General features: G+C 39.3%; 1 protein-coding gene across 3 annotated transcripts in view; it reads left to right on the top strand.

Annotated features, from left to right (window-relative positions):
• srbd1 (S1 RNA binding domain 1) overlaps positions 1 to 26,951 on the top strand; it is a 319,766-nt gene that overhangs the window by 50,777 nt on the left and 242,038 nt on the right. For all 3 annotated transcript variants that reach the window (XM_063055672.1, XM_063055670.1, XM_063055671.1), the window contains exons 11-15: positions 12,450 to 12,553; positions 13,761 to 13,868; positions 19,494 to 19,651; positions 26,197 to 26,287; positions 26,831 to 26,938. In XM_063055672.1, coding sequence (XP_062911742.1) covers positions 12,450 to 12,553; positions 13,761 to 13,868; positions 19,494 to 19,651; positions 26,197 to 26,287; positions 26,831 to 26,938 — 569 coding nt within the window. The remainder of the gene's footprint in view (positions 1 to 12,449; positions 12,554 to 13,760; positions 13,869 to 19,493; positions 19,652 to 26,196; positions 26,288 to 26,830; positions 26,939 to 26,951) is intronic.

The following is a 26,951-nucleotide window of genomic DNA, read 5'->3' as shown; positions in this document are numbered from 1 at the left end:
CATTCCTGCCTGTGGCCATCAAACTTTACAACTCCTCCATTGGAGGGTCAGACACCCTGTGCCGATAGGCTGGTCCTGGACTTATTTCATAATTTACTGGCATAATTTACAGATTACTATTTAACTATTTATGGTTCTATTACTATTTATTATTTATGGTGCAACTGTAACGAAAACGAATTTCCCCCTGGGATGAATAAAGTATGACTATGACTATAACAAATAACACATAAAACCTAAAATAACAGTAACATATAGTAAAAGCAGGAATGAGATGATGAATACACAGCCTATATAAAGTAGAAATACTTTTCTACAATCACTGCCTGCACTGCTCTCCGTAGCGAAAATCTCACGCAAGCGCCGTCGGCAAAAACACGGTGCAAGCGCTCTCGGCAGAAACACTCTCTCCAGTAGCCTTTAAGCTATGAAGCTGCCAAATCATACCAAATAACATGTAAAAATACACAGCCTATATAAAGTAGAAATAATGTATGTACAGTGTAGTATCACTTACGGAAATCGGGAAGACATCAAGCATATTGGTGATGGTGTGTTAGGCTGAGTCGTCGGAGGTTGGGGTGGTGCAGTGGCCCCCACCCTCCAGGCAGTGAACCGATACCGATCTGCGAAAAATGCAGTGGTACAGCGGTAGCTGGGACGCACCCAGCACATCTTTAAGAAAAAAAGCCGAAATAAACAAGCTAACTAATTAGGTGCAGCCGGCACGTAAATGTTGGCCCAGATCAGAGGTGATGCAATTGGCAATCGCCTCTGATCTGGGTTGACATTCACGTACCGAGTGGCACCTAATTAATTAGCTTGTTTATTTCGGCTTTTTTTCTTAAAGATGTGTTGGGTGCGTCCCGGCTACCGCTGCATTCTTCGCGGATCGGTATCTGTTCGCGGCCCGGGGGTTGGGGTGTCATCCCATCGTCTGTTTCCATCAGGACAGGCAGGTCATCTTCTTCTATGTCTGCCTGCCTTGATGTCGAAGGTCGAGGTTCGTTGTCTGCTGTGGTTGATGTGGAAGGCTTACTTGACTGCTTAGCCTTGTGCATTTTTAGATCATACAGTTCTTTGTAAGGACTCAAACCATCCTGCAAATATGCCCTAAACCGACGTACCCTTTCAAAATTAAAGTCGTACTTTATCATTGCAGTGAAAATCTCACGCAGTTGCTTCACGTTCAGTTCCTGGACGATTTCACTTTTGGTCCATTTGCTACTGTATTCAGTTTTGATTGTTATCCTTTCCTCTTCCAATTGTATCAGCCCTTCATCTATCAGTTCTTAGTCATGAGATGCCAAAACCTCTTCAACATCATCTTAGTCAGCTTCCACAAGCGAAACTCACGTTGTCCTTACTTCGTTCACCATGATCGAAATGCTTAATTATGTCTAGTTTTACGATAACACCGTTATGAGCTCTTTCAGGCTTTTCCGATACCTTAGAACTCATCTTGCTAATGGCTACTCACAGGTACGTGTTTAAGTAATGCCGGCTAGAATGCAGTTCCAAATCCGGGGGAGAGTGGCTGCTCGGGGGCGCGCTGCCTTTTTTCGTAACAGTGAAAACACCTTCTGTTAGCGAAAACAGGTAACTAATGTCGGTCTTTCGTAACAGTGAGGTTTCATAAAGCGAACGTTTGAAAAGCGGGGGACACCTGTACATGACATCCACTGCCTCTCCTTTGTCCACCCTGCTTGTTACTTCCTCAAAGAACTCTAAGAGATTTGTCAGGTAAGATTTCCCTATACAGAAGCCATGCTGACTTTGACTTATTTTATCATTAGTCTCTAAGTACCCCGAAACCTCATCCTTAATAATAGACTCCCAACACATTCCCAACCATGGAGGTTGGGCTAACTGGTCTATAATTTCCTTTCTTTTGCCTTCCTCCCTTCTTAAAGAGTGGACTGACATTTGCAATCTTCATCCTCTGGGTCCATGCCAGAATCTAGTGATTCTTGAAAGATCATGACCAATGCATCCGTTATCTCTTCAGCAACCTCTCTCAGGACTCTGGGATGTAGTCCATCTGGTCCAGGTGACTTGTCCAACTCTCTCCTGCTCCCTGACATTCATGGACCTTTGGCACACTGCTAGTGTCTTCCACAGTGAAGACAGATGCAAAGTACCAATTAAGTTCACCTGCCATTTCTTTGTTCCTCATTACTACCTCACCAGCATCATTTTCCAGTGGACCAATATCAACTCTCACCTCCCTTTTACTCTACATAACTGAAAAAAACTTTTAGTATCCTGCTTTATATTATTGTTATTAGTTTACCCTCATATTTAATCTTTTCCTTCTTACAGCTTTTTTTGTTGACTTTTGTTGGATTTTAAAAGCTTCCCAAACATCCAACTTCCCACTCATGTTTGCTACCTTATATGCCCTTTCCATAGCTTTTCTAAGGTCTTTGACTTCCCTTGTCAGCCACAGTTGCCTAGCCCTGTCATTTGAGAACTGCTTCTGTGGAACATTTCTATACTGTGCCTTGTGAACTATTCCCAGAAACTTCAGCCACCTTTGCTCAGCATCCCTACCAGTATCCTCCTCCAATCCACCTGGGCAAGCTCCTTTCTCATGCCTCTGTAATTCCCTTTATTCCATTGAGATACTGATACATGTGACTTGTGCTTCTCCCTCTCAAATCTCTTACCTTAAGGTTAAATTGATGACTTCATTTTTGTTGCTTTATTTTAGATAGACATGCTTGCTTTAAATCCTTCCTCAAAAATTCTGTTGTCTGTTGCCCTAGTAACACTTTGTTAATATGTACCACATTCTTCCAGATCTATATCCATATATAGACCTTGGAAGGTGTGGTGCAGAGTAGTACACAATACCACATATGTCTAACCACAATTTTGTTGAGCTTTCACATGATTTCCACCTCTTTTTATTCAATCCCTCTCCTTATGAAGGCCAGTATGAATGTAATTTTCTGCATTTGATTATTCAATTTTATTGTTTTTTGCATAGAATTACCTATTTCACTGCACTTTTAGTGAACTGAGTTTAGATCTCTAATCCAAAATTGTTAACCTAATCTTCAGCCTTAATTTTGGCCATGCAGCTTCTCGAAGTGTTCTCCGAGGAAGTCCAGCAGCAAAATGAACTGATGGGTTTGGTCCTCTGAACCCAAAATCAAGTATATAACTTTGACATCAAATAGAAAAATCTAGCATTTATAGTAGTTGAAACAACTGGAGGGTAACAATTCCATTCAAGGCCACCCTTACGCAATTGATTACTATACAAAAGGATGAATTGCAATATTTTTTGTTTTTATGTAAAGTAAAAATTAAAAATGTGTAAAATAATGTGTTAATTTTAAACTTACATAGTATTGTGTTAATCCATGCAAGAAAGAATTTTGAATTGTATCAACACCGGTGCTATTTTCAGATTATCTATATTGTCAGCACTCTTGCTGGGCTATATGAGTAGAATTTACACACTCCAGAGGCTTCTTCAAAAACATAAAGGATGATACTTCATTGCACGCTATTATATTTCAAAGCTCTCAGAAAGATTTGAGGTTCACAAGGGTGATACCGAGAATGAAGGGTTTAGTATATGAGGAGCGTTTGGCAGCTTTCGGCCTGTACTCACTGGAATTTAGAAGAATGTGTGGGGATCTCATTGAAACTTACCAGATGTTGAAAGGACTAGATAAGGTGGATATGGAGAGGATGTTTGCTATGGTGGGGTTATCCAGAACTAGAGGGCACAACCTCAAACTTGAGGAGCAAACTTTTAGAACACAAGTAAGAAGGAATTTTTTTTCACCAAAGAGTGGTGAATCTATGGAATGTTCTGCCACAGACTGCGGTGGAGACCAAGTCCTTGGGTATATTTAAAGTGGAAGTTGATAGGTTGCTGATTGGTTGGGGCATCAAAGGATATGGTGAGAGGGTAGGTGTATGGGGTTGAATGAGATTTGGGATCAGCCATGATGAAATGGCGGAACAGATTTGATGGGCTGAATGGTCTACTTCCGTTCCTGTGTCTAAAGATGAAACATTAATTCAAGGTCCATTTACCCTCAAGTAGATGGAAAATATCCTAGGGGTATTCAACTTACAACTTATAAAAGAATAACTTGTAAAAACTCATCTAATTCCTTCGCCTTTAGTGAAGAAAGTCTACCATCTTTATTTAAGTATGGGTTATGTGTGACTCCAGACCATGTCGAGTTTATTGTCATGTGCGTATGTACAGTAAGGTACAACCTTTCAACATCATTACAGGCATGAATGTACAACAAATAAGCCACACATAAAAATCACACAAACAGTGGAAAAATTATGCAGAAATAAAACTTTAGTGTGAAAAACAGACAGCTGATAAGTCCACGTTAGTGCAAGTACACATTATTTATAACAATGCCAGTAGTAGTTTACTATTGTACATTTAACTATCACATTTGCGCTTTATATCAACTAGTATATCTGCAAATACTTATTTATCTGTTAATATTATTGTGTTAATATTTTGTGTTCAATCTGATAGTTATACTGTACTGTGTTTTGCACCTTTGTCCATGAGGGACGTTGTTTTGGCTAGCTATAGAAATGTGTATGGTTGAATGACAATAAACTTGAACTTTAACATTGCTGAGTTGGGTTTAGGCTTGTGAAAGATAGGTTAAAGAACTTGATAGTTGTAGGAAAATAGCTGTTCTTGAACTTGTTGGTGTGGGACTTCAGGCTTCTGCACCTCCTCCTGTAGTTGCTGGCCACAGCTGTGTTTATGATGTTCTGGGTTGTGGCCATACCTCTCAGCAGCCTCTCGCATTCCACTGCTTTGAAATTGCCGTACCAGGCTATGATGCAACCAATCGAGATACTTTCAACAGTGTAAGTGAGGAAGTCCAAGCTATGATTGTGAAGGGAGTTATAGAAGCCCAGGTCTTGAAGCTCAGTGTAAGTTTGGCAAGAATGACAGTATTGAACACCGAACTGTGGTTAATGAACAGCAGCCTAACATGTGTAGTACTGATGTGCAGATGGTCCAGATTTGAGTGGAGAATGAATGAAATAGCAGCTGCTGTTGTCCCGTTGTGGTGACGGGCAAATTATTGTCCTTTGTGCCTCACGTTTGCATCTGAATCTTTGACAGACATCAATCTGTACAGATCAGTAACAACACCTTCTCTTCACTGACCATTTATGCAAGTGCACCTCAAGGCTGTGCGCTTAACTCCATGCTCTACTCCCTTTATACCCACGACTCTGTGGCCAAGCGCAATTCTAATAGCATCTTTTAGTTCACTGACGGCATCACTGATGTTGACTAACTTGCCAGATTTTTGAGGAGGAAGTTATAAAAATGGAAAGTAAATGCTAAATATGCCTGTGAAAAGTTTAAAAAAAGCAAATTGTTTTGAAAAGGAACAAGAGGTATTCATCACTTGTTGGTTTGTGCATGTTATTTGATAGTTTGAATTTGAAAATTCTGTAAATGCAAATTAATTTAACTTTCTTTGCCTAAGCATTAAATTGCAAGACATTCAGTCAACATCCCCAATATATAACTTAGTAATTATCACATTTATTATGGGAACTGGCTATGTTAAAACTGTCATAACTTCTGCTTCAAGATGATGATTATACTTCAAAAGTTCATCATAGGATGCAAAGTATTTGCAGTGAGACATACTGTCAGTTTCATGTGACAGGTTAAGATTCTGTTCTTCCATATGGTATGCAATTTTGCAAACAAGTGAAAATTAAGTAGAACTCTTCGCACATCTGCGGTAGGTAGAGTTACTTGCTATGAAGAGGATTACTGAAACTTGTTAACAGTGAGATGTATTTGCTTGGCTTCAAAGCCAATTCAAGGATAAAGGTTTTAGTAATTTGCAGCAGAAGTCCACATAGGGAAATAATTGTTTCCTATGTGTGACTCATCAAATAGTTAGTTTGATATGTTATGTTAAATAGCCAGGCTATGTAGAAGCAGTTCATGCGAAATATTATATATGCAGATTGATTTAATATGTATCATTTTGTATGGTCAGGAATGGAATTATTGTGCACTTTGTCAAATAAAAGCAGCATTTAATGAAATAATTACATTTAACAGCACAGACAGTTGTTTAGACCTGCTTTATGCATGTTTTTTCATTTAAAATATTTTAAAGTTGCTTTTTTTAAAGCTGTATGGCCTGTATTTATCCTGGGAGTACTGCCAAAACTAAAATATTACTTGATCCTAATTAAAGTGGACTGTAGAAGTTTATGAAGTGTTCTCTTGCCCTCAGTATGGTCCTCCCTGAGGCAGCTGCCAACACCCTCATGTATGAATACAATTGATATCAATTTTTCAGAAATGATCAGCAACTGCTGTGGAGTTTCTGATGACATTTTAGGACTTGTCTCAGCAATTGTAGCAAGAGACACTTGTCATGTAAAATTCAGTTGTTAAGTTGGGAAGAAAGCCTTTGTGTGTCAGATTATCTTCTGATGGAATCTCATCTTTGGTGCTGAAAGCATCCAGAAGCTTTGTTCTATTTCACAAAATCATAATTTTGTAAACCAGTTTTTAAAATCTAAATTAGCCAAAAGAAAGCTCTACATATCTCTGGATTTGTAGTAGACTTGATCTTTGATTATTTAAATGTGAACATTCTGTTCTCCAATGGGTTGATGACATTGTAAGGTTCTATATCAGGGTTCCCCAATTAGTTTTCCATAAGGGCCAAATTATGTCAAGCATGCCAAGCCAAGGGCCAAAATGTCCAGGGATTTTTTTTCCATTGCGCCAGTAAGTTGTTTTATGGGCAGACGTTGTTGCTGCTATTACCATTATTATTATTATTTTTATTATTATTATTATTAGTAGTAGTAGTAGTAGTAGTAGTAAATTAGGCCTGGGATTCTGAAAGCTTGAGTTGTGGGTCACACAAGAAAGAAAAATGCACTGGCACTCTTGCAACAAAATAAGTCGAAAACCAACCGTTTAGTTATGACTGTAGCTACACAACTGTCAGCTGTCACATTGAGAACTCATCTGGGACTTAAAACACACACACACACACACACACACACACACACACACACACACCACTTCTCTTCTACACAGAGTTTTAGTAGTACTGCCTTTTCCACTGTTTCTGCTCTCTCATTTAATCTATTTGTTCTTTTTAATTAAGCTATGTAGCATTTGAAGTATGAAGGGCGGCAAAAATGAAATTATCAGTATTATTGTTGTTGTAATATTATTATACCACAATAAGATTGACAAATGGACAAAAATAAATTGATTCACTCACCAATCAGTGAGAGAAGTGACAGTGACGGGATGAGGCAACCCTTCTGATGTCGGGCCTGTATTCTGTTGTGGCAATCCTGAGGCACTGGCCAAGATGTGCATTGGAGAGTCTGTTTCTGTCCTGGTTCTTGATAGAGTTCATTGAAGAAAACAATGACTCACATATGTATGTGGAGGGGAACAGTGTGAGTAGGAGCATTGCAATAGCTCTCCTGTCTTTGAATTGAGCTTGGGGAGCCATGTTGATCCAAAAGTCATTCACCCCAATGTCCATGTGTTGTGCTTTGAGCAAATCAGATGCTCCCATTTCCAAGACCTCCATCTGAAAAGTTGCCTCATCTATGGAAGGCAACAGCCTTTTGGCCTCTGCAGTGCACTGGCAGTCAGCTGAAATGGAGAATGGCTGTCTCAGGAAGAGGAGGATGTCACCTGAGAGTTTAGGGGAGCTTTCAAATCGTTCCCTGAAGTTTTCTGCCAGGCTCGCCACAAAATCCTTCATCACTGGATCCTCCTGCATTTCGTTCTTCTCGCAATGCTCCCGCAGACGTGGAAAGTACAACTTTCTCCTGTGAATGTCTCTCTCCAAAAGGTTCAGCTTTGACCAGAAAGCTTCAATCGCCTTGTATATGTCCGCAACAGTGTGGTTGTTGCCTTGTAATTGCAGATTAAGTTGATTTAGATGAGACATGATGTCACACAAAAAAAGAACATGTGCCATCACCTTGTTGTCACTTAAAAACCTCTTAAATCCTTGGGCTTTTGGCTCTGCAGGCTGGATAAAAATGACACAAGCTCATCACGCAGGTCGCACACCCTCTCCAACACACGGCCTTTGCTCAGCCAGCGAACATCGTTATGTAGTAAAAAGATCTTTGTGTTCCGCTGACATTTCCTCCAGCAATGCTCTGAAAAGGCGATGTTGCAGACTGGAACTCTCACGAATGAAATTTACCAGTCTTGTCACAGTAGCCACTGTCTAGTTGAGGACCGTGGAGAGCGTGCAGTAGGTCGCGCATTCTACGGGCCGTAGGTTGAGTGTACGGTGTGGGATGAAGTTATCAGCTGTAAAGGTTTCCTTACTGAAATATTTTCTTCCTACTGTTGTTAAAATTAAAAAAAAATATTTTGCTATTTGTTTTTAATAATATTTTGTTTACTCTTTTTTTGAAGTTCGTAACAGAGCCCTGAAATAAAGGTTATGACCTGTTATATTTATGTCCACTACCTTCTCTGAATGAATGATCGGGATGAATTATTTTATGTGCATTGCTGTTTTCCTTGGCTTTAAAATAACTGGTTAAAAATATTTGTCATTTAGTGTGTTTTATTTTCACTTCTTTGTGTAAACTTAGCCAGAGCTGGTTGTTTGAATCTTTCCAACCTAGGTCTGTATCACTTCAGTTCCAAAACAATTCTCATCAGAGTTACTAATGACATCCTAAGTGATGTGTTTATTAATGATGTTGTGAGCAAGGTAGTTTATTCCTCCTCCTTCTCCATTGCATTTTGTCAGTATCTTTTGAAACAAATAAGTACGTCATCCTCTTCCTTGCTGTCACTCAGGAAGAGTGAAACTGAGCTCACATTCCAATCTAGTCTGTTGTCTTATCCAGAGGAAGATGCATTGCAGGCTTCTCTTTGCATACCCACACTTGTTAGCTTTGGTGTCTCCAAATAGTTCTCATTTGTTTCCCCATTTCTCTACTGTATTCTGCTCACTAACAGCATTATCCAAAAATATGCAGTAAAATTTGATGCCCCCTACTTTCCTCACTAATCCCTCTCTTGATTCTTCTACCATCTCTAAATTGCTGAAGTGTTCATTCAACGTGCTGTACTAAATCAGTAGAGATTTCATCCTACTTAATTTAAGAAAAACTGAATCCATCATTTATGATCATCACAAACCCTATTCTTTAATTTTGGATCCATCCTTCTTGTCTGGAATTGGACAAGGCTACCTGCGAAATACTGCAGGGGGCTAAAAATCTGAAACAAACAAAAATACAGGAACTACTCAACAGTTAAGGCAACATCTGTGGAAGTTTTAATCTAATGACCTCTTCAGAACTGAAAAAACAAAGGAGGAAAAGAGCCTAACTTGGTGTACAGCAGCTTTTTATTAATGTTCGTTGATTATAACTGACCAGAAATCTAACTGTACCAGTCACCTAAATTGAGGCAACTGCTGTATAATGGGAGCTTTGCATTCCTAGAATCTGTTTTGCAACTTTCCATAGCCCAAGGCTGCAACTCTGTGCATGAGTCAGAAAACATCAGTAGAAAAGTAATTAATTTTGTGTTTATTTATTTACTTTTTCATATAAATTCCATGAGAGTGAATTTTATTCCAGGTTTCAAATTTTTGGGTAATCATTTGTGAATTCAGTAAGGGCACATCTTGGCTGTCACAACATAGGGGATGACATGTATTGCAACTATAAGAATAGTTCAGAGTTCATCTGTTCATATCCTGCCATGAGAGTTTCTTCCTGCTCTCCCCTAAGCCTTTCTAGTATTTTCAAGGGATAAGTCGGGTAGTGTACATCCCAGCCCTCCTAGAGATGGCTGTAACAATACACCAGTCTGCATTTCTAACACCCCCACCCCTGGTTCAGGTAGCTTGATTGATATTGCATCCACAACTGGAAGGTTCACTCCCTTCACAAGGAGTGCATCATAAATCAAGTATGCATCATTACAAAATGAATTGCAAGTTCTCATGAAAGCTCAGTCAATGGAACCTACCAGACCTGCAATCTTTACTATCGAAAGGATATATTTGCATGGTTCCCCATCCAAGTCTGCCAGATTTGGAAGTATATTTCTATTCTTTTGTCACCTTTGGGTTTGGTTCAATGAACTACCATCCCAACAGCACAGTGGAGGTGCTTTTACCAGAAGAATTGCAGAAGTTCAAATAGGTGTTTCTCATCTACCTTTGGAGGTGATGAGCATTATATTCCAGGCTTTTCAATAATGCCTTCTAACAAATTAATTAAAAATCAAGTCCTGTTCTTGTAACACCAGTCACACTCATGGTGCCAAAGGATTAGCAGGCTTGTAATATCTTTGGATAGACAAATTAATTGTTCAGAAAGTACTTGGGATCCTTCCTTTTTTTAAGTTGAGGGTTGCAGTATGAGAGTTGCAAGATTATGCTGAAAATATGCAATACGGCAGCTAGACTACCATGCAGAGATTGAATCACCATAAAACAGTTAGGATGTACTAGGCTAAAAAAAGATCTAGAGAGAATGTATAAGATGTTGTTTGGGGCTGGAGAAGTCTAATCAAGAAAAAGTAATGGATAATCTAGCTTGGTAGCAGGTTTGGTTAAGGTGTATTTGTGACTTGATTAAGGAGAATTGTAAGCTTCTATTTTTCTTACCAAACAGATGAGTAAGTAGCATTCATAGTTAAACAATAAATTGGTGGAGGGATCAGAGGATGGTTGAGGGAGGGGGAATAAAAGGTCTTGGAGATCAGGAAATCCCTGTCCAATAAAAAAAAGATAACTGAGGTCTTGTGAATTCTTACTGTTGAGCCATAACCCTAAAGGCTTGAGATTGATTGCTGAGAATCAAGAATCAGTCAAAATAGTACTTTACAGGCTGTATATTGCTTTTTCAAATTAATGCTTTGATTTTTAACATGGGGACACAAACGAATGCAGATGTCAGGTCAGTGTGCATAAAGACAAGCTTCTTTAAAATCTCAGTGGGTCAGGAAGCACCTGTGGAGGCAAAGAGGATACTTAGTGTTTCCTGTCAAGACCCTCCATCTGGACATAGATTTTATATCTTTGATTTAAATTCTTCCGTGGCCTCTTTCATTTCTTTCTCTTTGATCTCTGGCAACCCTCTGAAATATCTGCTCTTGTTTAATTCCGGCAATTTAATCATTTTCAAATTTAATTTCTCAGCCATTAGTGAATATCTTCAGCTGTAGTGGCTCTACACATGGGATTCTCTCCATATTCCTCTTTATCTCTCTGTCTCTCCTTTCCTCTAAAGCAGTCTACATCTTTGGCCAACCTTCTGTCTTCTGCCAATATTTGTAACAATCACATGAAGTAGTATGGCACATTCTCCTTTATGAGTGCATTGTACAGACCCATGTTCTTCTTTCTGCTCTTGGTATGACTCATTTTCTGCTGAAATAATCGTTAACTTGACCAATCTGATGCCTAGGTACAGAGCCCATCCAAAATTCAAGGCCTTATCCTCACTCACATCATCTTGCTTATCCATTGCTTTTGGGTCTCATGGTATACGTACATCGATTCAATCTAGTAAATTCTTCTCTTTTTCTTAAAGGACTACGCTTCTTTAGTCCTTGTTCCTTGCCATCTCTCCATATTCTTTTTGAAGTTTGAAGTGGAGTTTATTGTCATATGCACAATACATGTATGCATAGGTGCAAAATAACATTAATGCAGCAGATTCACGAGCACATGGCATCAGATAGACAACATTCACAAGAAAAATATAAATTATGCATGAAAATTATATATTATAATTTGTACCAATTTTCCTATAATTTCTAAATAAAATTATACATTACAGATTATGCAAAACATGCAAATTATACAGTTGGGTAACATGTATAGGAACAAATTTGCATTTTTGTGGAAAAATGTGATGCTTTCAGAATTAAATAATTTAGTACAACTTTGCTGAATTATTTAAAAAGTATTGACGGATAATAAGATGGAAGATTTAAGAAGTTTGTGTTACTTGCGGATAAATGATTGGTGCCATCATATGGTTTATCTTGCTGTTTGGTTCAAAATGGCATTTTAATTGTTTTTTTCCAATTGAAAGCAAAACATTGGTTTTTGGGCAGTAAATTACACGTTATTGTACAAGGATGGAAGGTGATAGAATTTCGGGAAAGGTTGTGCAATATCCATTTGTGTTTTGCTGACAACATACACCCACTTGGTTCATCCTTTCTTTATTTGTTATCTTGCCATATCAATTTCCACTGTGTATTTCTCCATTTTAACTTTAAATGAAATTGACTTTCTTCATTGATTATATGCAGTATGATTTACCATAATACATCAAATGTGTGCATATATATAAGGAGACTTGATAAGTTTGTCTTTTGGATATTTCATGTGTCACCTGTCTATGCTATTTATGTTTGCACCCAGATTCTGGCCATTAACCGAGGGGAAAAATTGAAGATTCTGACAGTGAAGGTCAATGTTCCTGACAGAGTTAAAATTATGTTCTGTGGATGGTGCATCAATGAAAGGTCTGTCTCCATAGTCATACAGCTTAATATTAAACCTTATTTTGTATAACTATCCCATTGTAATTATTTATCTCTTAAGTTGTCCTCTTTGTCAGACTCCCACAGCACTCTGGGTAGGATGTCATTTTAAGTATGAGGATACCTGACCCGTTTAGACCATCTGCATATAGTAGACACTAGTTGTGCAGACTGACTTGTCTTTAGATTTTCTTTGCCTATTGAGCTGTGGGAATGTGTCTTGCACTTTTAGTTGATGAAGATGACATTATACAGTAATTGTAAAAGATAACTTTGTGGGTTTATGCAGCCAAATTGTCAATGTGGTATACAGATTGCATTAGTACATATAGTAGATGTTTTCTTTTAATCTATTGATATGTGTTCAAAATGTTAAATCAAATGCAGATTGTTAAAAAGACATTCAGCAATGCATTATGTTGCTTTCATGGATACTTTTGCAGATTTAAGTGCAAGCTTTTTCAAACACGAGCTGCACTTATTTAAACTTCCAGTAAAAGTCATGTGCACATTTAACTTAATTGAGAGCACAGAGTTCTTAAGGACATTTTACAATTACAAAAATTATTATCCTATTTTCCTGATCAAATTTCATTCTGTGTGTTATATTTAAGCTCCAGTGTTCCTTTGTAACAAACCTGATTTCAATCGACAAAAGAACTAGTAAAACAAATAAGCATCTTAACATTTTGGTACTGTGGAGAAGGCATTTATGACTATATGATGTCATCATTAGTGAATTTACGCAAGATCATAAGAATCACTGGATGAAAATTACAAAACATCCTGACTTTGCTTTAATTGTTCATGTGACTACGAGGATGCCAGAAGGCAACCAGTACCTAAAAAGTTAGTTTACCATTGATCCAACAAAGGCACAAGGAAAATCACAATCAGAGAAGAAACTCTAATTTGCACTTCTCCGTATGCCATGCTTACCATATATTGTATCTCTTCCATAATCTAATACTCATTCTTTATTTGGGTGAAGGAACTAAGTTTGGAACAATTATCATTTTTTTTTGCTTTTGTCTTATTTAGAATATATGATAGAGATTGCTGACAGTCAAGGTACCCTCTATGGATCAGAGAGAGGACTGTCAGCAATTTCTACATATAAGTTTATCAATCTTCCTAGCTTGTCTTCTAAAAGAAAAACTTTATTAAATTTGTTTGAATTCTATTCTAGATGGAGACCTCACGGTTTTGCAAAGCCTGAATTGATGAAGCTCTTGAAGGATTCTGCTGAAGATTCATATAAGCGACTCATTTATCCACTTCTATGCAGAGAGTTCCGGTAAAAATATTTTCGAAATCTTTTCAGTTAATTTGCCTTCTGTCACAAGGAGCTGAATCAAGGCTAATCTTTTAGGTAGTAGCTTCGAATTGCAACGGTAATGGCTTTAGTGTGAGTAGGGCTCCCAAGTGGGTTGCAACTTGTACCCATGTGCCTTCCAGTAGAAGTTGCCGTGGAGTGAGGAAAAGAAGCATTGACCGTAACTGCAGTTGGATCTAACTTTTTAATTATTTTCTTTGCAGCTAAGAATTAATTGTCTATGTGTATTTTATTTAATTACTTATATGCATGGAACAGTTTAATATGCTTCCTTGTGATTATATTGGTTTAAATCTGGAAGCTTCTCTTGGAACTGCATTATTTGAATAAAGGATTTCTAATTAGTTAACTCTCATCTATGAATCTGAATGGAGTTATCTATGTAGTATAAAACGAGCTGCACCTCAAGGCCGTACCATCTGCATCTTAGATCTTTTGACTCTCCCTCTCTTCAACCAATAGATCTGTTTTCAGCTCTCTCTTTGTTCCATTAAAACTTGATAAAACGATAGTGAAGCAGCAAGAATTGTGCCTCTTTCCTGACTCCTGTAAGAACCTTGCATTACAACATAAGAATCCAACAATTGGCATAATCAGCGGCAGGATATTGTGAAGTTTAAGCATTCAGAACAGTTGCAGACAAAGTGAAATTTTTAGAGCACAACAAAAGCCGTAAGAATTTCCTTTGTTCCAATTTGTCAGAGGGAAAAACTAGTTCTGGCTTCAATATCATTGGATAGAAATTAGGATTGAGGAATTCTGCATTGCTATTTTGAAAAGAAAGCAAATCTGTAAAAAAGAAACGCAAGCTGGTAGAGCTACATGCAAGCTAGTCGAATGTCAAAAAAATCAATTGTACAGGCAGTGGAGCACAGATTTAAAAAGGAGTTAAATTTGTGCAAGCCAGTAGATTGCGTGAGAAAACTTGAATATGTGCAAAGGTTGCAGAATGTGTGGGAAAAAAAGATCAAATTTGGGTTGCAGGACAGCTTATTGACATTTTGGCTGCAATCTGTTAATACTTTGAGATCATGGTCAAGTAATGAGAAGTACATACAGATTAAGATTGAAGTAAAATAATGACCAAGAATGAAATTATCTATGTAGTGTAAAAAGAGTTGCACCACAAGACAGCACCACCTTGGATCTTTTTATTCTCCCTCTCTTCAACTAGTAGACCTCTATCACTGCCCATTTTTAACTCTAATCGTTGTTGTATTAATGTTTAATAATACGTCTCTTTCCTGACTTCTGAAAGAACCTTGGATTAAAACGTCAGAGTCCAACGCGACTTTTCACCGAGACTCAATGTATGGTGTTGCATTTGATGGGCAGAAAACCAGCTCTAATCTTTTCAACAAGATCAATCTCTCCTTCAGCTTCTAAAAGGTTAAACCTAAATGATGGGTGAGTATTGCAGCTGGTCAGTGGCTTGAACCCTGATCTTCATTTAACTTCCTGGAACCAGGGAAATGTCAGGTGGTCCACCAATTAAACCTATCATTTTTGGGTCAAAAAAAGTTTTCACATATTAGCACCTACATATCTGTTCAACCATATGAACAATACTTACCCATCACTTAGATTTAATCTATTAGAAGTTGAAGTGGAAATTGATCTTGTTGACAAGGTTAGGGCTGGTTTGTAAAATGAAAACTGAATTTTGAAAGTGAAGCCAGGCTTATAATGACATTGCACATTTTCACTGTTTTGCAGAATATTAGAAATTATACTGAATTGCACTGAACCTTTTTATTCTATTCTGAAAGTCCTGGCAAACAAACCAGCTGTTTTGTTTATACTCTTCCATGGCTCCTTACAAAGTCACTGTTGCAGTCATCAGAACAGTCTTTGAGAGAATAAAACTGTGGAAAGCACTTGCCCTGGATGGTGTTCCAGACGTGTCCTCAGATCCTTTGCACATTAGCTGGTGGGGATAGGTCAAGACATTTTTAACCTTTTCCTACATCAGGCTGAGTTTCCCAACTACTTTAAGAATACCTCTGTTACCCTGCTACATTTAAAAAAATAAGGTAACTTACTTTAGTGATAATTGCCCAGTGGCTCTTACATTCAACTTCGTGAAGGATTTTGAGAGGCTGGTCATAGCACATATCAACTTCAGCCTCCCAGACAACTTTGACTCACTGTCATTTACTTACAGCCGAAAAACAATGGATACCATTTCCCTACCCCTACAAAGGTGCTGATGTTGAGAGGGTTGAAAGCTTCAAGTGTCAAGAAGTGAGCATCACCAGTGAACTGTCCTCGTCCAAGTACATCGATGCCATGGCCAAGAGAACTTAACAACACGTTGACTCCCTCAGAAGTCAAAAGAAATTTGGGATATATCCTTTGATACACACCATATTTTTACTGATGCACTGTAGAAAATGTCATGGCTTGGTATGTCATTTTGCTCTGTCCGTGAATACAGGACACTGCAGATTAGAGGATGCAGGTCAGCACATCACAGAAACCAGCCACCCTCCATAGACTCTGCACACTTCCTGATGCCTTATCCATTCTTGACATTGTTTCTTCTCTTCTCTCTACCCCCCCCCCCACCCCAAGCCCCAGTTAGGCAGCAGATACAAAAGCCTGACAGCAACTCTTGACCTCACAATCTATCTTGTTATGGCCTTGGACCTTCATGCCTGCTTGCACTGCACTTTCTGTGTGTCTGTAACACTTCATTCTGAATTCTGTTATTGCATTTCCTGTAGTACAGCGGTCCCCAACCACCAGGCCGCGGACTGGTTCCGAGTCGTGAGGAAACGATATGATTTGGCGATATAAGTCAGCTGCACCTTTCCTCATTCCCTGTCACGGCCACTGTTGAGCTTGAACGCATGCAAGGTTATTACCCGCGCATCATCCACGTCAGTGCGGGAAGGAGATCAACTCCTCGAGCTTGCAAATGACAACGGGCTGAAAAGTATGTTTGACATAATATCTCTGCCGGCATTCTGGATCAAAGTCAAGGCTGAATATCCTGAGATAGCCACGAAAGCACTGAAAATGTTGCTTCCATTTCCAACATATCTCTGCAATGAATGCAACGAAAACTAAATTGCGGAATAGACTGGACATAAGGAATCCTGTTCGAGTATCGCCGTCTCCCATCACCCCTCGATGGCACCGTCTCATTGCAGGAAAACAAGCCCAGGGCTCCCACTGATTCAACAATATTGGTGTGTTGCAATGATTTTATATGTTCATACGGGGAAAATATGTGCTGTGTGTTTAATGTCCAAACGTCACTTAAAATGTTACGATGCTATTGACTTACTTATATAACTATATAACGATTACAGCACGGAAACAGGCCATCTCGGCCCTTCTAGTCCGTGCCGAACGCTACTCTCACCTAGTCCCGCCGATCTGCACTCAGCCCATAACTCTCCATTCCTTTCCTGTCCATATACCTATCCGATTTTTCTTTAAATGATAATATCGAACCTGCCTCTACCACTTCTACTGGAAGTTCGTTCAACACTTACTTCAAGCTCCCCTGTCCTCCCCTGTTAATTGACATCTCTATATTCATGCGAGGAAAATATGTGCTGTGTGTTTAATATGAAATTCGTTAGATAAACCCTTTTAAAAATGAAATTGAGTGTATTAGCAATTTATTGCCTATATTCCGGTTGTGATTAACACCGCCCCCCCCCGACAGAATCGCCAAAAACGATTTGTAGAGAAAATTCGGCATGTTACATGTATGCGCATGCGCACTGGTGGCCGCGCATGGCCTCATGGTCATTGTAGTCTTTCTCGGGGTAAACACAACGTATTTGACTGCTACTCTTGTTCCGTCGGCAACCCTTCCCCCCACGGGTCGGCTGGTCCGCAAGAATATTGTCAATATTAAACCGGTCCGCAGTGCGATAAAGGTTGGGGACCCCTGCTTGTAGTACAGTCGGCCGTCCTCATCTGCGAGGGATTGGTTCCGGGATCCCTCGCGGATACCAAAAAACGTGGATGCTCAAGTCCCTTATTCAACCTGTTTCAATACAGTGGACCTTAGGACCCAGCAGAACTCCAGACCTCATTCAACCTGTCTCAGTGCGATGGACATTAGGACCCGGCGGCGGAGCTCTGAATCCGCAGTGTTTCTGTTCACGAAAATAATCACGATCACGATTGAAAATAAAGTGGAAATAATAAGTGAGCGGAAAGAGGTGAAACGCCATCGGTCATTGGAAAAGCGTTAGGCTACAGTTGGTCAACGATCGGAACAATTTTAAAGGATAAAGTGAGAAAGGCCCTGCCCCGATGAGAGCTACAATTACTACTAAGCAATGCAGTGGCTTAACTATTAGGTTTTGGGGTTTTGTGTTTTTGATCCTCCACATCAATCCAGCACGGATGGAGAGCGCGTTCGGGAGCGGTCTGTCACTGGATCGAACTTGGGAACTTCTGTTCCCAAGCCCGGCGCTGAAACGTACGTTTTTTTAAGTGTTTTATATGCATAGAAAGGTAAAATATATACTATATACTGAGACAAACGTTTGACTAACTGTCGCTAAATAATACCGTATGTACCTGTTCCGACTTACTTAGTAAGAGAACTTACGGATTTTTTTTCGATCCCGATCCACGATACCCTGCGCATATCCTCCCATATACTTTAAATCATCTCTAGATTACTTTTAATATCTAATACAATGGAAATGCTATGTAAGATAGTTGTTATACTGCATTGCTTAGGGAATAATGACAAGAAAAATAAGTCTGTCCAAGCTCGAACAGCAAGTGCTGCGAGAGCACTTCTGGGTTTTCTCAATTCGTGGTTGGTTGAATTTGCGCATGCGGAACTCGCGGATAAGGAGAGCCGACTGTACCTCAATGACCTATGTAATGAAATAATCTGTATGGATGTTGCATGCAACAGTAATGAACCAATTTATCAGTTTTGTATGAATATGATGTCTGGAACAATACTTAACCAAGTATTTTAATTGTTACAAATTATTGGTTCACCGTTGAAAACCTTAATATGAGGCAATGATGGGTAACTTGCTTGTTGTAAATAATGTAACATACCTGGTGTACACCTTGAGCATACTGCAACCAAATTTAGAAGCCTAACCACAAAGTTACTGATCAGAACCCATGATATTCAAGATTCTTCAAAGTACTTCATATTAATTGACCAGCTTATTGCCTTTATTCTTCAAACTGTCAAAGAGCTTGTTTTGAAAACATGCGAAAATCTGTAGTTACTGGAAATCCAAGCAACACAGACAAAATGCTAGAGGAACTCAGCAGGCCAGGCAGCATCTGTGGAGAAGAGTGCAGTCGACGTTTCGGGCCGAGTCCCTTCAGGAGGATTTATTTTCAACAGAGCTTGTTTTCATATTTTAATATATTAAATATATCATATTTTACATTTTTATATAAATTAAGATTTTTTGTATTATAATTTTACACTTCTGAAAATGTTCTCACTTGACATTTTATGGACTCTGGATAGAAAAGAAATACTAACGTTATGTTGATATGAGGTTTGTATTTTGCTTGAACATTTTATTTGTTTAATTTGCTAATGGAGTTAATATTTCAATTTTTATTTCTTTCAAGGTCCCTTTTGACTTCAAATGCTGAGAAAGAATCAATTGCAATGTTTGGGAGAAACCTTCGACAGCTTCTTTTGATTAATCCTGTTCGTGGCCGGGTTCTGATGGGAATTGATCCTGGCTTTAGGCACGGCTGTAAGCTATCAATCATTTCTGCCACCAGTAAGTACAAAATCTTTTTTTCTTTGGAGACGTACACTAACTCTGACTATATGAATGTATTTTGTACAGTTTTAAAGTAGGTTGCTAAAGTTTAATATTTAATTTTCCATTGTTAAAATGTTATGGTACACATGGTGTAACAAAATGCACAGAAATAATCGCACTGTGGGTTTGCAGGCCATAAAGTGCAATTTTAATTTATTGCACACTGTTTGGATAGTCTCTGTCAGGGTATAAATGTGTTGAATAGAAAACAGCTGCTACTACATTACCACCCTCACTGAGACCAATTAACAGCAAGGATTGGGAATCTCTGTAACATGTAGCTCAGGACCTCTCAAATCAGTATATTTGTCTGTTAATCTTTGGGTAGAAAACGTTATATTAACTTGATAATCGTTCTCCTCTAAATTTATATCTTTGTAATTTATTAGCATTGCAAAGAGAATGCATTTTAAAATTTGTATTTAATCATTGCTGATAATTTTTGAACTGGACTATTTGTTAAGGTTTTGTTTATGTAAATATAGAATATTAAAGTCTGGATGGTGTAAACTTCAAGATTGCTAAAGAATTATCGGGGAATGTTTATATAAAAATTGGAACTTTGATCCTTGTTGAATATGCAAATTAATCCATGGAAAACAATATTGTTTATGAAATTATAAAGTAGAATTGATGCTTAAATATCCAGTTTATTCACTTTTTTTTCTAAAGGAATATTCTGAGAATGTTATCTGTGACTTTATCCCACTCAACTCTCTCAAAAGTTTTTGACTTTTTCATTGTTTAAATATTACACACATTAAATTTTCTTCATGAATGACGCTTAATACATTGTGTATGCAAGAATAACGGCTCAGCCAAATTCATAACTAATTTAGTGCTGAATTTCTTGTGCCAAAATGTGATTTTTTTTTATTGCAATGTCAATGTTACAAGTAGCAAAGATGTGCCTAAATTGAAGCAACACACATCAAAGTTGCTGGTGAACGCAGCAGACCAGACAGCATCTCTAGGAAGAGGTACAGTCGACGTTTCGGGCTGAGACCCTTCGTCAGGACTAACTGAAAGAAGAGATAGTAAGAGATTTGAGAGGGGGAGGGGGAGATAGCAGAAGACAGGAGGAGGAGGGATGGAGCGAAGAGCTGGACAGGTGATTGGCAAAAGGGATATGAGAGGATCATGGGACAGGAGGCCTAGGGAGAAAGAAAAGGGGGAGCGGGGGAAGCCCAGAGGATGGGCAAGGGGAATAGTGAGAGGGACAGAGGGAGAAAAGGGAGAAAGAGTAAAAAAGAATGTGTGTATTTAAATAAATAACGGATGGGGTACGAGGGGGAGGTGGGGCATTAGCGGAAGTTAGAGAAGTCAATGTTCATGCCATCAGGTTGGAGGCTACCCAGATGGAATACAAGCTGTTGTTCCTCCAACCTGAGTGTGGCTTCATCTTTACAGTAGAGGAGGCCGTGGATAGACATATCAGAATGGGAATGGGACGTGGAAATAAAATGTGTGGCCGCTGGGAGATCCTGCTTTCTCTGGCGGACAGAGTGTAGGTGTTCGGTGTAACGATCTCCCAGTCTGCGTTGGATCTCGCCAATATATAGAAGGCCGCATTGGGAGCACCGGACGCAGTATGTCACCCCAGCCGACTCACAGGTGAGGAGTTGCCTCACCTGGAAGGATTGTCTGGGGCCCTGAGTGGTAGTGAGGGAGGAAGTGTAAGGGCATGTGTAGCACTTGTCCTGCTTACAAGGATAAGTGCCAGGAGGGAGGTCGGTGGAAAGGGATGGAGGGGATGAATAGACAAGGGAGTCGTGTAGGGAGTGATCCCTGTGGAAAGCAGAGAGAGGGGGTTAGGGAAAGAAATGCTTAGTGGTGGGGGCGGAAGTTACGGAGAATTATATGTTGGACCCGAAGGCTGGTGGGGTGGTAGGTGAGGACAAGTGGAACTCTATTCCTAGTGGGGTGGCGGGAGGATGGATTGAGAGCAGATGTGCATGAAATAGGGGAGTTGCATTTGAGAGCAGAGTTTTTGGTGGAGGAAGGGAAGCCCCTTTCTTTAAAAAAGGAGGATGTCTCCTTCGTCCTGGAATGAAAAGCCTCATCCTGAGAGCAGATGCAGCGGAGATGGAGGAATTGTGAGAAGGGGTGGCATTTTTGCAAGAGACAGGATGAGAAGAGGAATAGTCCAGATAGCTGTGAGAGTCAGTAGGCTTATAGTAGACCTCAGCAGATAAGCGGTCTCCAGAGATAGAGACAGAAAGATCTAGAAAGGGGAGGGAGGTGTCGGAAATGGACCAGGTAAACTTGAGGGCAGAGTGAAAGTTGGAGGCAAAGTTAATGAAATCAACGAGCTCAGCATGTGTGCAGGAAGCAGCGCCAATGCAGTCATCGATGTAGTGAAGGAAAAGTGGGGGACAGATACCAGAATAGGTTTGGAACATAGATTGTTCCACAAAGCCAACAAAAAGGCAGGCATAGCTGGGACCCATACGGGTGTCCATGGCTACACCTTCAGTTTGGAGGAAGTGGGAGGAGCCAACGGAGAAATTATTAAGAGTAAAGACTAATTCCGCTGGACGGAGCAGAGTGGTGGTAGAGGGGAACTGGTCAGGTCCGGAATGACCTTCCTGATGGGGGATGATCAACTTCCTAAATTGAAGTTGTATTTTACAGAGCTTTCAGATGCAGTTTGAAGTCAAATGTATAGTACTGGGATCATGATACATAATCAACTTGTAAATGTTCATCCCAATGTAAAATGCATTTTGAATTCATATTGCTCATGATTGTCATTCAAGTACACCTTAGATGCTCTTGCTAAGATCATTTTATGTGAATTAACCAAATAAATCATTTTTTCTTAAAGGTGACACACGAGACTGCAGATACTGCAATTTGAAGCTACAATCAATCTGCTGCAGGAACTCTGCGAGTCGACGGAAAATATTATTTCTTTTCCCTCCACAGATGCTGCTCGACTTGCATATTTCCTCCAGCATATTGTTTGTTACCTTGAAGGTTAGCAAAACGATAGCTGGAGCAATTAGTGGAAGACTTTTCAGAAGTCAGGCATTTTAGTTGAAGAGATAGCAGAACATTAGCACTGACAGGTTGCAGTGCAACACTTGATATCATAAGTAACAGGGTGGAGGGGTGGAAATATGTTATTTGTGCAGACTAAGAAGCCCTCCAGGCATGAAAAGTGAGGGCAAAAGTGAAAGATAAAGGAAATGAGTGTAGCATCAGAAATAAGTCGTATGAATTCTGGTTTCCAGAAAGTCTTCAGTCAGCTATGAAATGATGTCTCAATTATCAAATCTGGGCAGCAGTTCTGTTATTTCTTGCTTCCTTGGGGATGGAAAAGTTAAAGTTGCTGTTAAAATCTATGTTACTTAACCAATTCAATTAATGGATAATTTACAACTGTGTTTATATTTCTTAAATTAAATTGATGGCTAAAGTTCAGTGATGTGTTCTGTAATTTTTCAAAGAGAAATAGTATTTTGTGATACTAATGATAAAGCTGAAATATACCACAAAAGATTATTGATTCCTAGGAATTTATCTCCATCACATGAGAACATGCACAATATTGGTGCTTTTTGGCTCACAACAGGACTAGATTGAGACGTGAAATCAAATGATTCTCAGAGAAAAAACTATAAAAGAAGTGGTATGGGTTAATGTCTGTGAGGGAGTGTTTTCAGAAAAGAGGGAATGTGTGGGTCAAATTAAAGAAAAGCTGCACAGCAAGGTTATGACAAAGTTTTTGTAAGCTGCAGTGCCAGCTGATATACAGGTCCACATGTCTGTAGAGGAACGATTGGACAGCCGAGGCAGGGACATTTAATGTAGGTGTTTAAAAAGTTTATTTTTGCTGCCAAGCTTCTAAATTTCATGGGATTACCTATTAAATTGTATGAGCTGTTCCATTGAGTATGAATGCTGGTACATAAGCTCCTACGTGCATGTTCTTTATAACAGCGTGCTTGGACTTGAGTGCATGATCTGGATTGATATTCTACTGCTTGAGGCAATAAAGCAAATTGTAAGCTAAAGATTCAGTGGCCTTGTTCAAAGAATGGGAATTTGTTCCGTCAGCCATTATCACACAACAAAAATGTAGTTTTTATCAGCTTGTGAGATATTGATGCAAAATGCATGCAAAATAATTTCTGCACCCAGATGGAGTTATTGAGATAAAATGTTTGTAATATTTTGGATAGTATAAAAATATTTTAAATATTATTATTTTGAGTTCTATTGCATGCCCAGTAATGCTGCTTGCATGTTTTGTTTGATGTATAATTTGATGATGCAGTAGTTTGGAATTGGTTCATTATTATCACATGTACTGAGGTGGAGTGAAAAGCTTGCCTTGCATATTGTTCATATAGCTCAAATCATTCCACAGTACACTGAGGTAGAACAAGATAAGAGAATAAGAGGACACAACTACAGAGAAAGTTCAGTGCTGGTAAATATTGTGGTGTAAGATTATAATGAGGTAGATTATGAGATCAAGGGACAATTTTATCATATTAAAACACCATTCAACAATCTTCTAACAGTGAGTAGAAGCTGTCCTTCAGAATCAGGTTTGTTATCACTGATGTATCCGTGGATTGTCACCTTGTCACGGTGGAGAAGCTTGTGTGGTCCTGAGATCCCACGAGCGATGCCATCTGGAGCTATGCTCCTGGTAGAGTCACCCATGGCGGTAAGGTCGAGGGTGAGGTCCCCGACAAAGAACAATCCAACCAAGACCTCAGCGGTGGAACAGGCGGATGAAGTTACTTCGAACTCAACGGCTGTGAAGGCGGATGAAGGCTGCAACAAATCCATCAGCTCCAATCGTCGTGGTTTCCATGCCATTGGAATCAGTTAGTTGATTTGTGAAGTATCGTGTGCTTCTTGGGGTGCAACATCAAGTACACGTTAAAGGAATACACACATAGGTGTCTTCCCTCTGTGGGCCACTTGATCAACAGAATGAAGTCCATCATCCTTGACCTCGAGGGATAGCCACGACGACGACGATGCAGTGAACTTTGTTTTTGCAGCAGCAGTACAGTGCAATACATTAAATATTATTATAAATTATAATATAATAAAAGAGCAAAATGGTGAGGTGTTATTCAGGGATTTCTTGTCCATTCAGAAAGCTGACGGTGGAGGGGAAGGAGCTATTCTGAAATCATTGAGTGTGCATCTTCAGGATCCTGTACCTCCTCTTATTAAAAGCATGTTCTGGGTGATTGGGGTCCTTAATGATGGATGCAGCCTTTTAAAGACATTGCCCTTTTGAAAGTGTCCTCAGTGGTGGGGAAACTAGTGCTGTGATGGAGTTTGCTGAGTTTACAATTTCCTGCAGCTTTATTCCATCCTGTGCAACGGCTTCTCCACACCAGACAGTGATGCAACCAGTCAGAATCCTCTCTACGGTACAATTTTCTGGAGACTTTGGTGCAACAATATGTTGGGCCCAGGATAGATCCTCGGAGATGTTGACACCCTGGAACTTGAAACTGTTCACCCTTTCCACTGCTGATCCCTTGATGAGGATTGGAGTGTGTTCCCTCGACTTCCCCTTCCTCAATTCCTTGGTGCTACTGATGTTAAGTACAAGATTATTGTTCTGACATCACTCAACCAGCCGATATATCTCACTCTGTACACCTTCTTGTCACCATCGGAGATTCTGACAACAACATTTGTGTTATTGGTTAATTATAGATCTCATTTGCACTGTGCATAGCTACACAGTCGTGAGTGTAGAGAGGGTAGAACAGTGGGCTAGGCATCCATCCTTGAGGTGCGCCGGTGGTGACTGTCAGTGAGGAGATATTATTTATGATCCGAACTGACTGTCATCTCCTGATGAGGATGTCAAGGATCCAATTGCAGAGGGAAGGACAGAGGCCCAGGTTTTGAAGCTTATTGATTAGTACTGAAGGGATGATGGTGTTGAGTGCTGAACTGTAATCAATAATCAGCAGCTTGACGTAGATGTTGTCCAGGTGGTCGAAGGACGAGTGAAGAGCCAGTGAGATTGCACCCTTGGGCCTGGCTTTTGTATCTTCTGCTTCTTCGAGGAGGGAGATGTTAGAATTTTTGTGCTGGGTGAGGTCTTTGATTCTGCTGGTTGCTTTACTGAGGCAGGGGAGGCTGGCTTCTGTGTTATGCTGAGCTGTATACACAACTCAGTAGTTTCTTGCGAGCATGTGCAAAGCTGTTGCTATACAAAGCTGTATGCATCCAGATAGGATGCTTGTTAAGGCACATCAAAAAAAATTGGTAAGGGTCGATGGGAACATGCCAAAATCCTTACAAATTTAAGGTGTAGGCGTAAGGTATCAAGCACTTAATATTGGATTTTAATAAGAGCTTGTTCAAAATTTAAAACCTGTTAGCTTAAGGGAATTTTGTCATGGAGGATTCTGAAGTTATGTTTGATTCTGAAGTTATATTTGAAAATAAGTGTGATCCTGTTCCCTATGTGATTTGATCTCATGTTAACCCTCATGCTTTTGCTCTAGGCCAGATCCTTCATACTGATGTATTATACATATTTGGTCAAGGAGCACAGAATGCAGCTGAAAAGTTAAAGCATCTACTTCATAAATACAGGTACAACAGTTATATCTTTCATCTGTGTTTGTGACACCTGATTGTGTACTTTTTTTTACCAAACGCTGAAGTACTTTAAAATTTTTGCAGAGTAAATCTGGGAAGCTGTCATCAGTAATGCCTTTTACTCACTGATAACCTGTTTACCAATGCACAGACCTTGAGACCTCAGCACGGGACAAATCTAAACATGGATTAATGAGCTAAATTCTAAGAGTGGGGTGACAGTGATAGGTGATAATAAAAATTTAAGCTTAATATTTTAAAACAAAGGGTAAAAATGTCTTTGATGACCTGCTTTTACTTGAGAAAAGAAAATGCAATCTCAAATTATAGCCACAAAATTGGAATTTAAGCATAGTGGGAAAATGAAAGGTATGTGAATGGTCAACCAGATGACTGGAAAAGTAAAGCAAACTTTCTGCTATGTATCTTTGCAGGCAGATGTTTGGAATTTATTTTCTCAAGTAAATTTCAAAAGATTTTCCTTTATTATTTTAATTTATTTTCTAAATGGAACTTTGTTTTTCTTCCTTTCTGAAGTTGTTCAACCATAGTTATTGGAAATGGAACTGCCTGCCGGGAAACAGAGTCTTTCTTTGCTGACTTAATTAACCGGAAGTATTTTGCTCCTCTAGATGTTTTCTATTGGTAAGTCCTCTTC

Source organism: Mobula hypostoma, chromosome 8 (assembly GCF_963921235.1).
Source record: "Mobula hypostoma chromosome 8, sMobHyp1.1, whole genome shotgun sequence".
Lineage (NCBI taxonomy): Eukaryota > Metazoa > Chordata > Chondrichthyes > Myliobatiformes > Myliobatidae > Mobula > Mobula hypostoma.
Note: the sequence above shows the minus strand (reverse complement) of the source record. Positions and strands in the feature narration are given on the sequence as shown.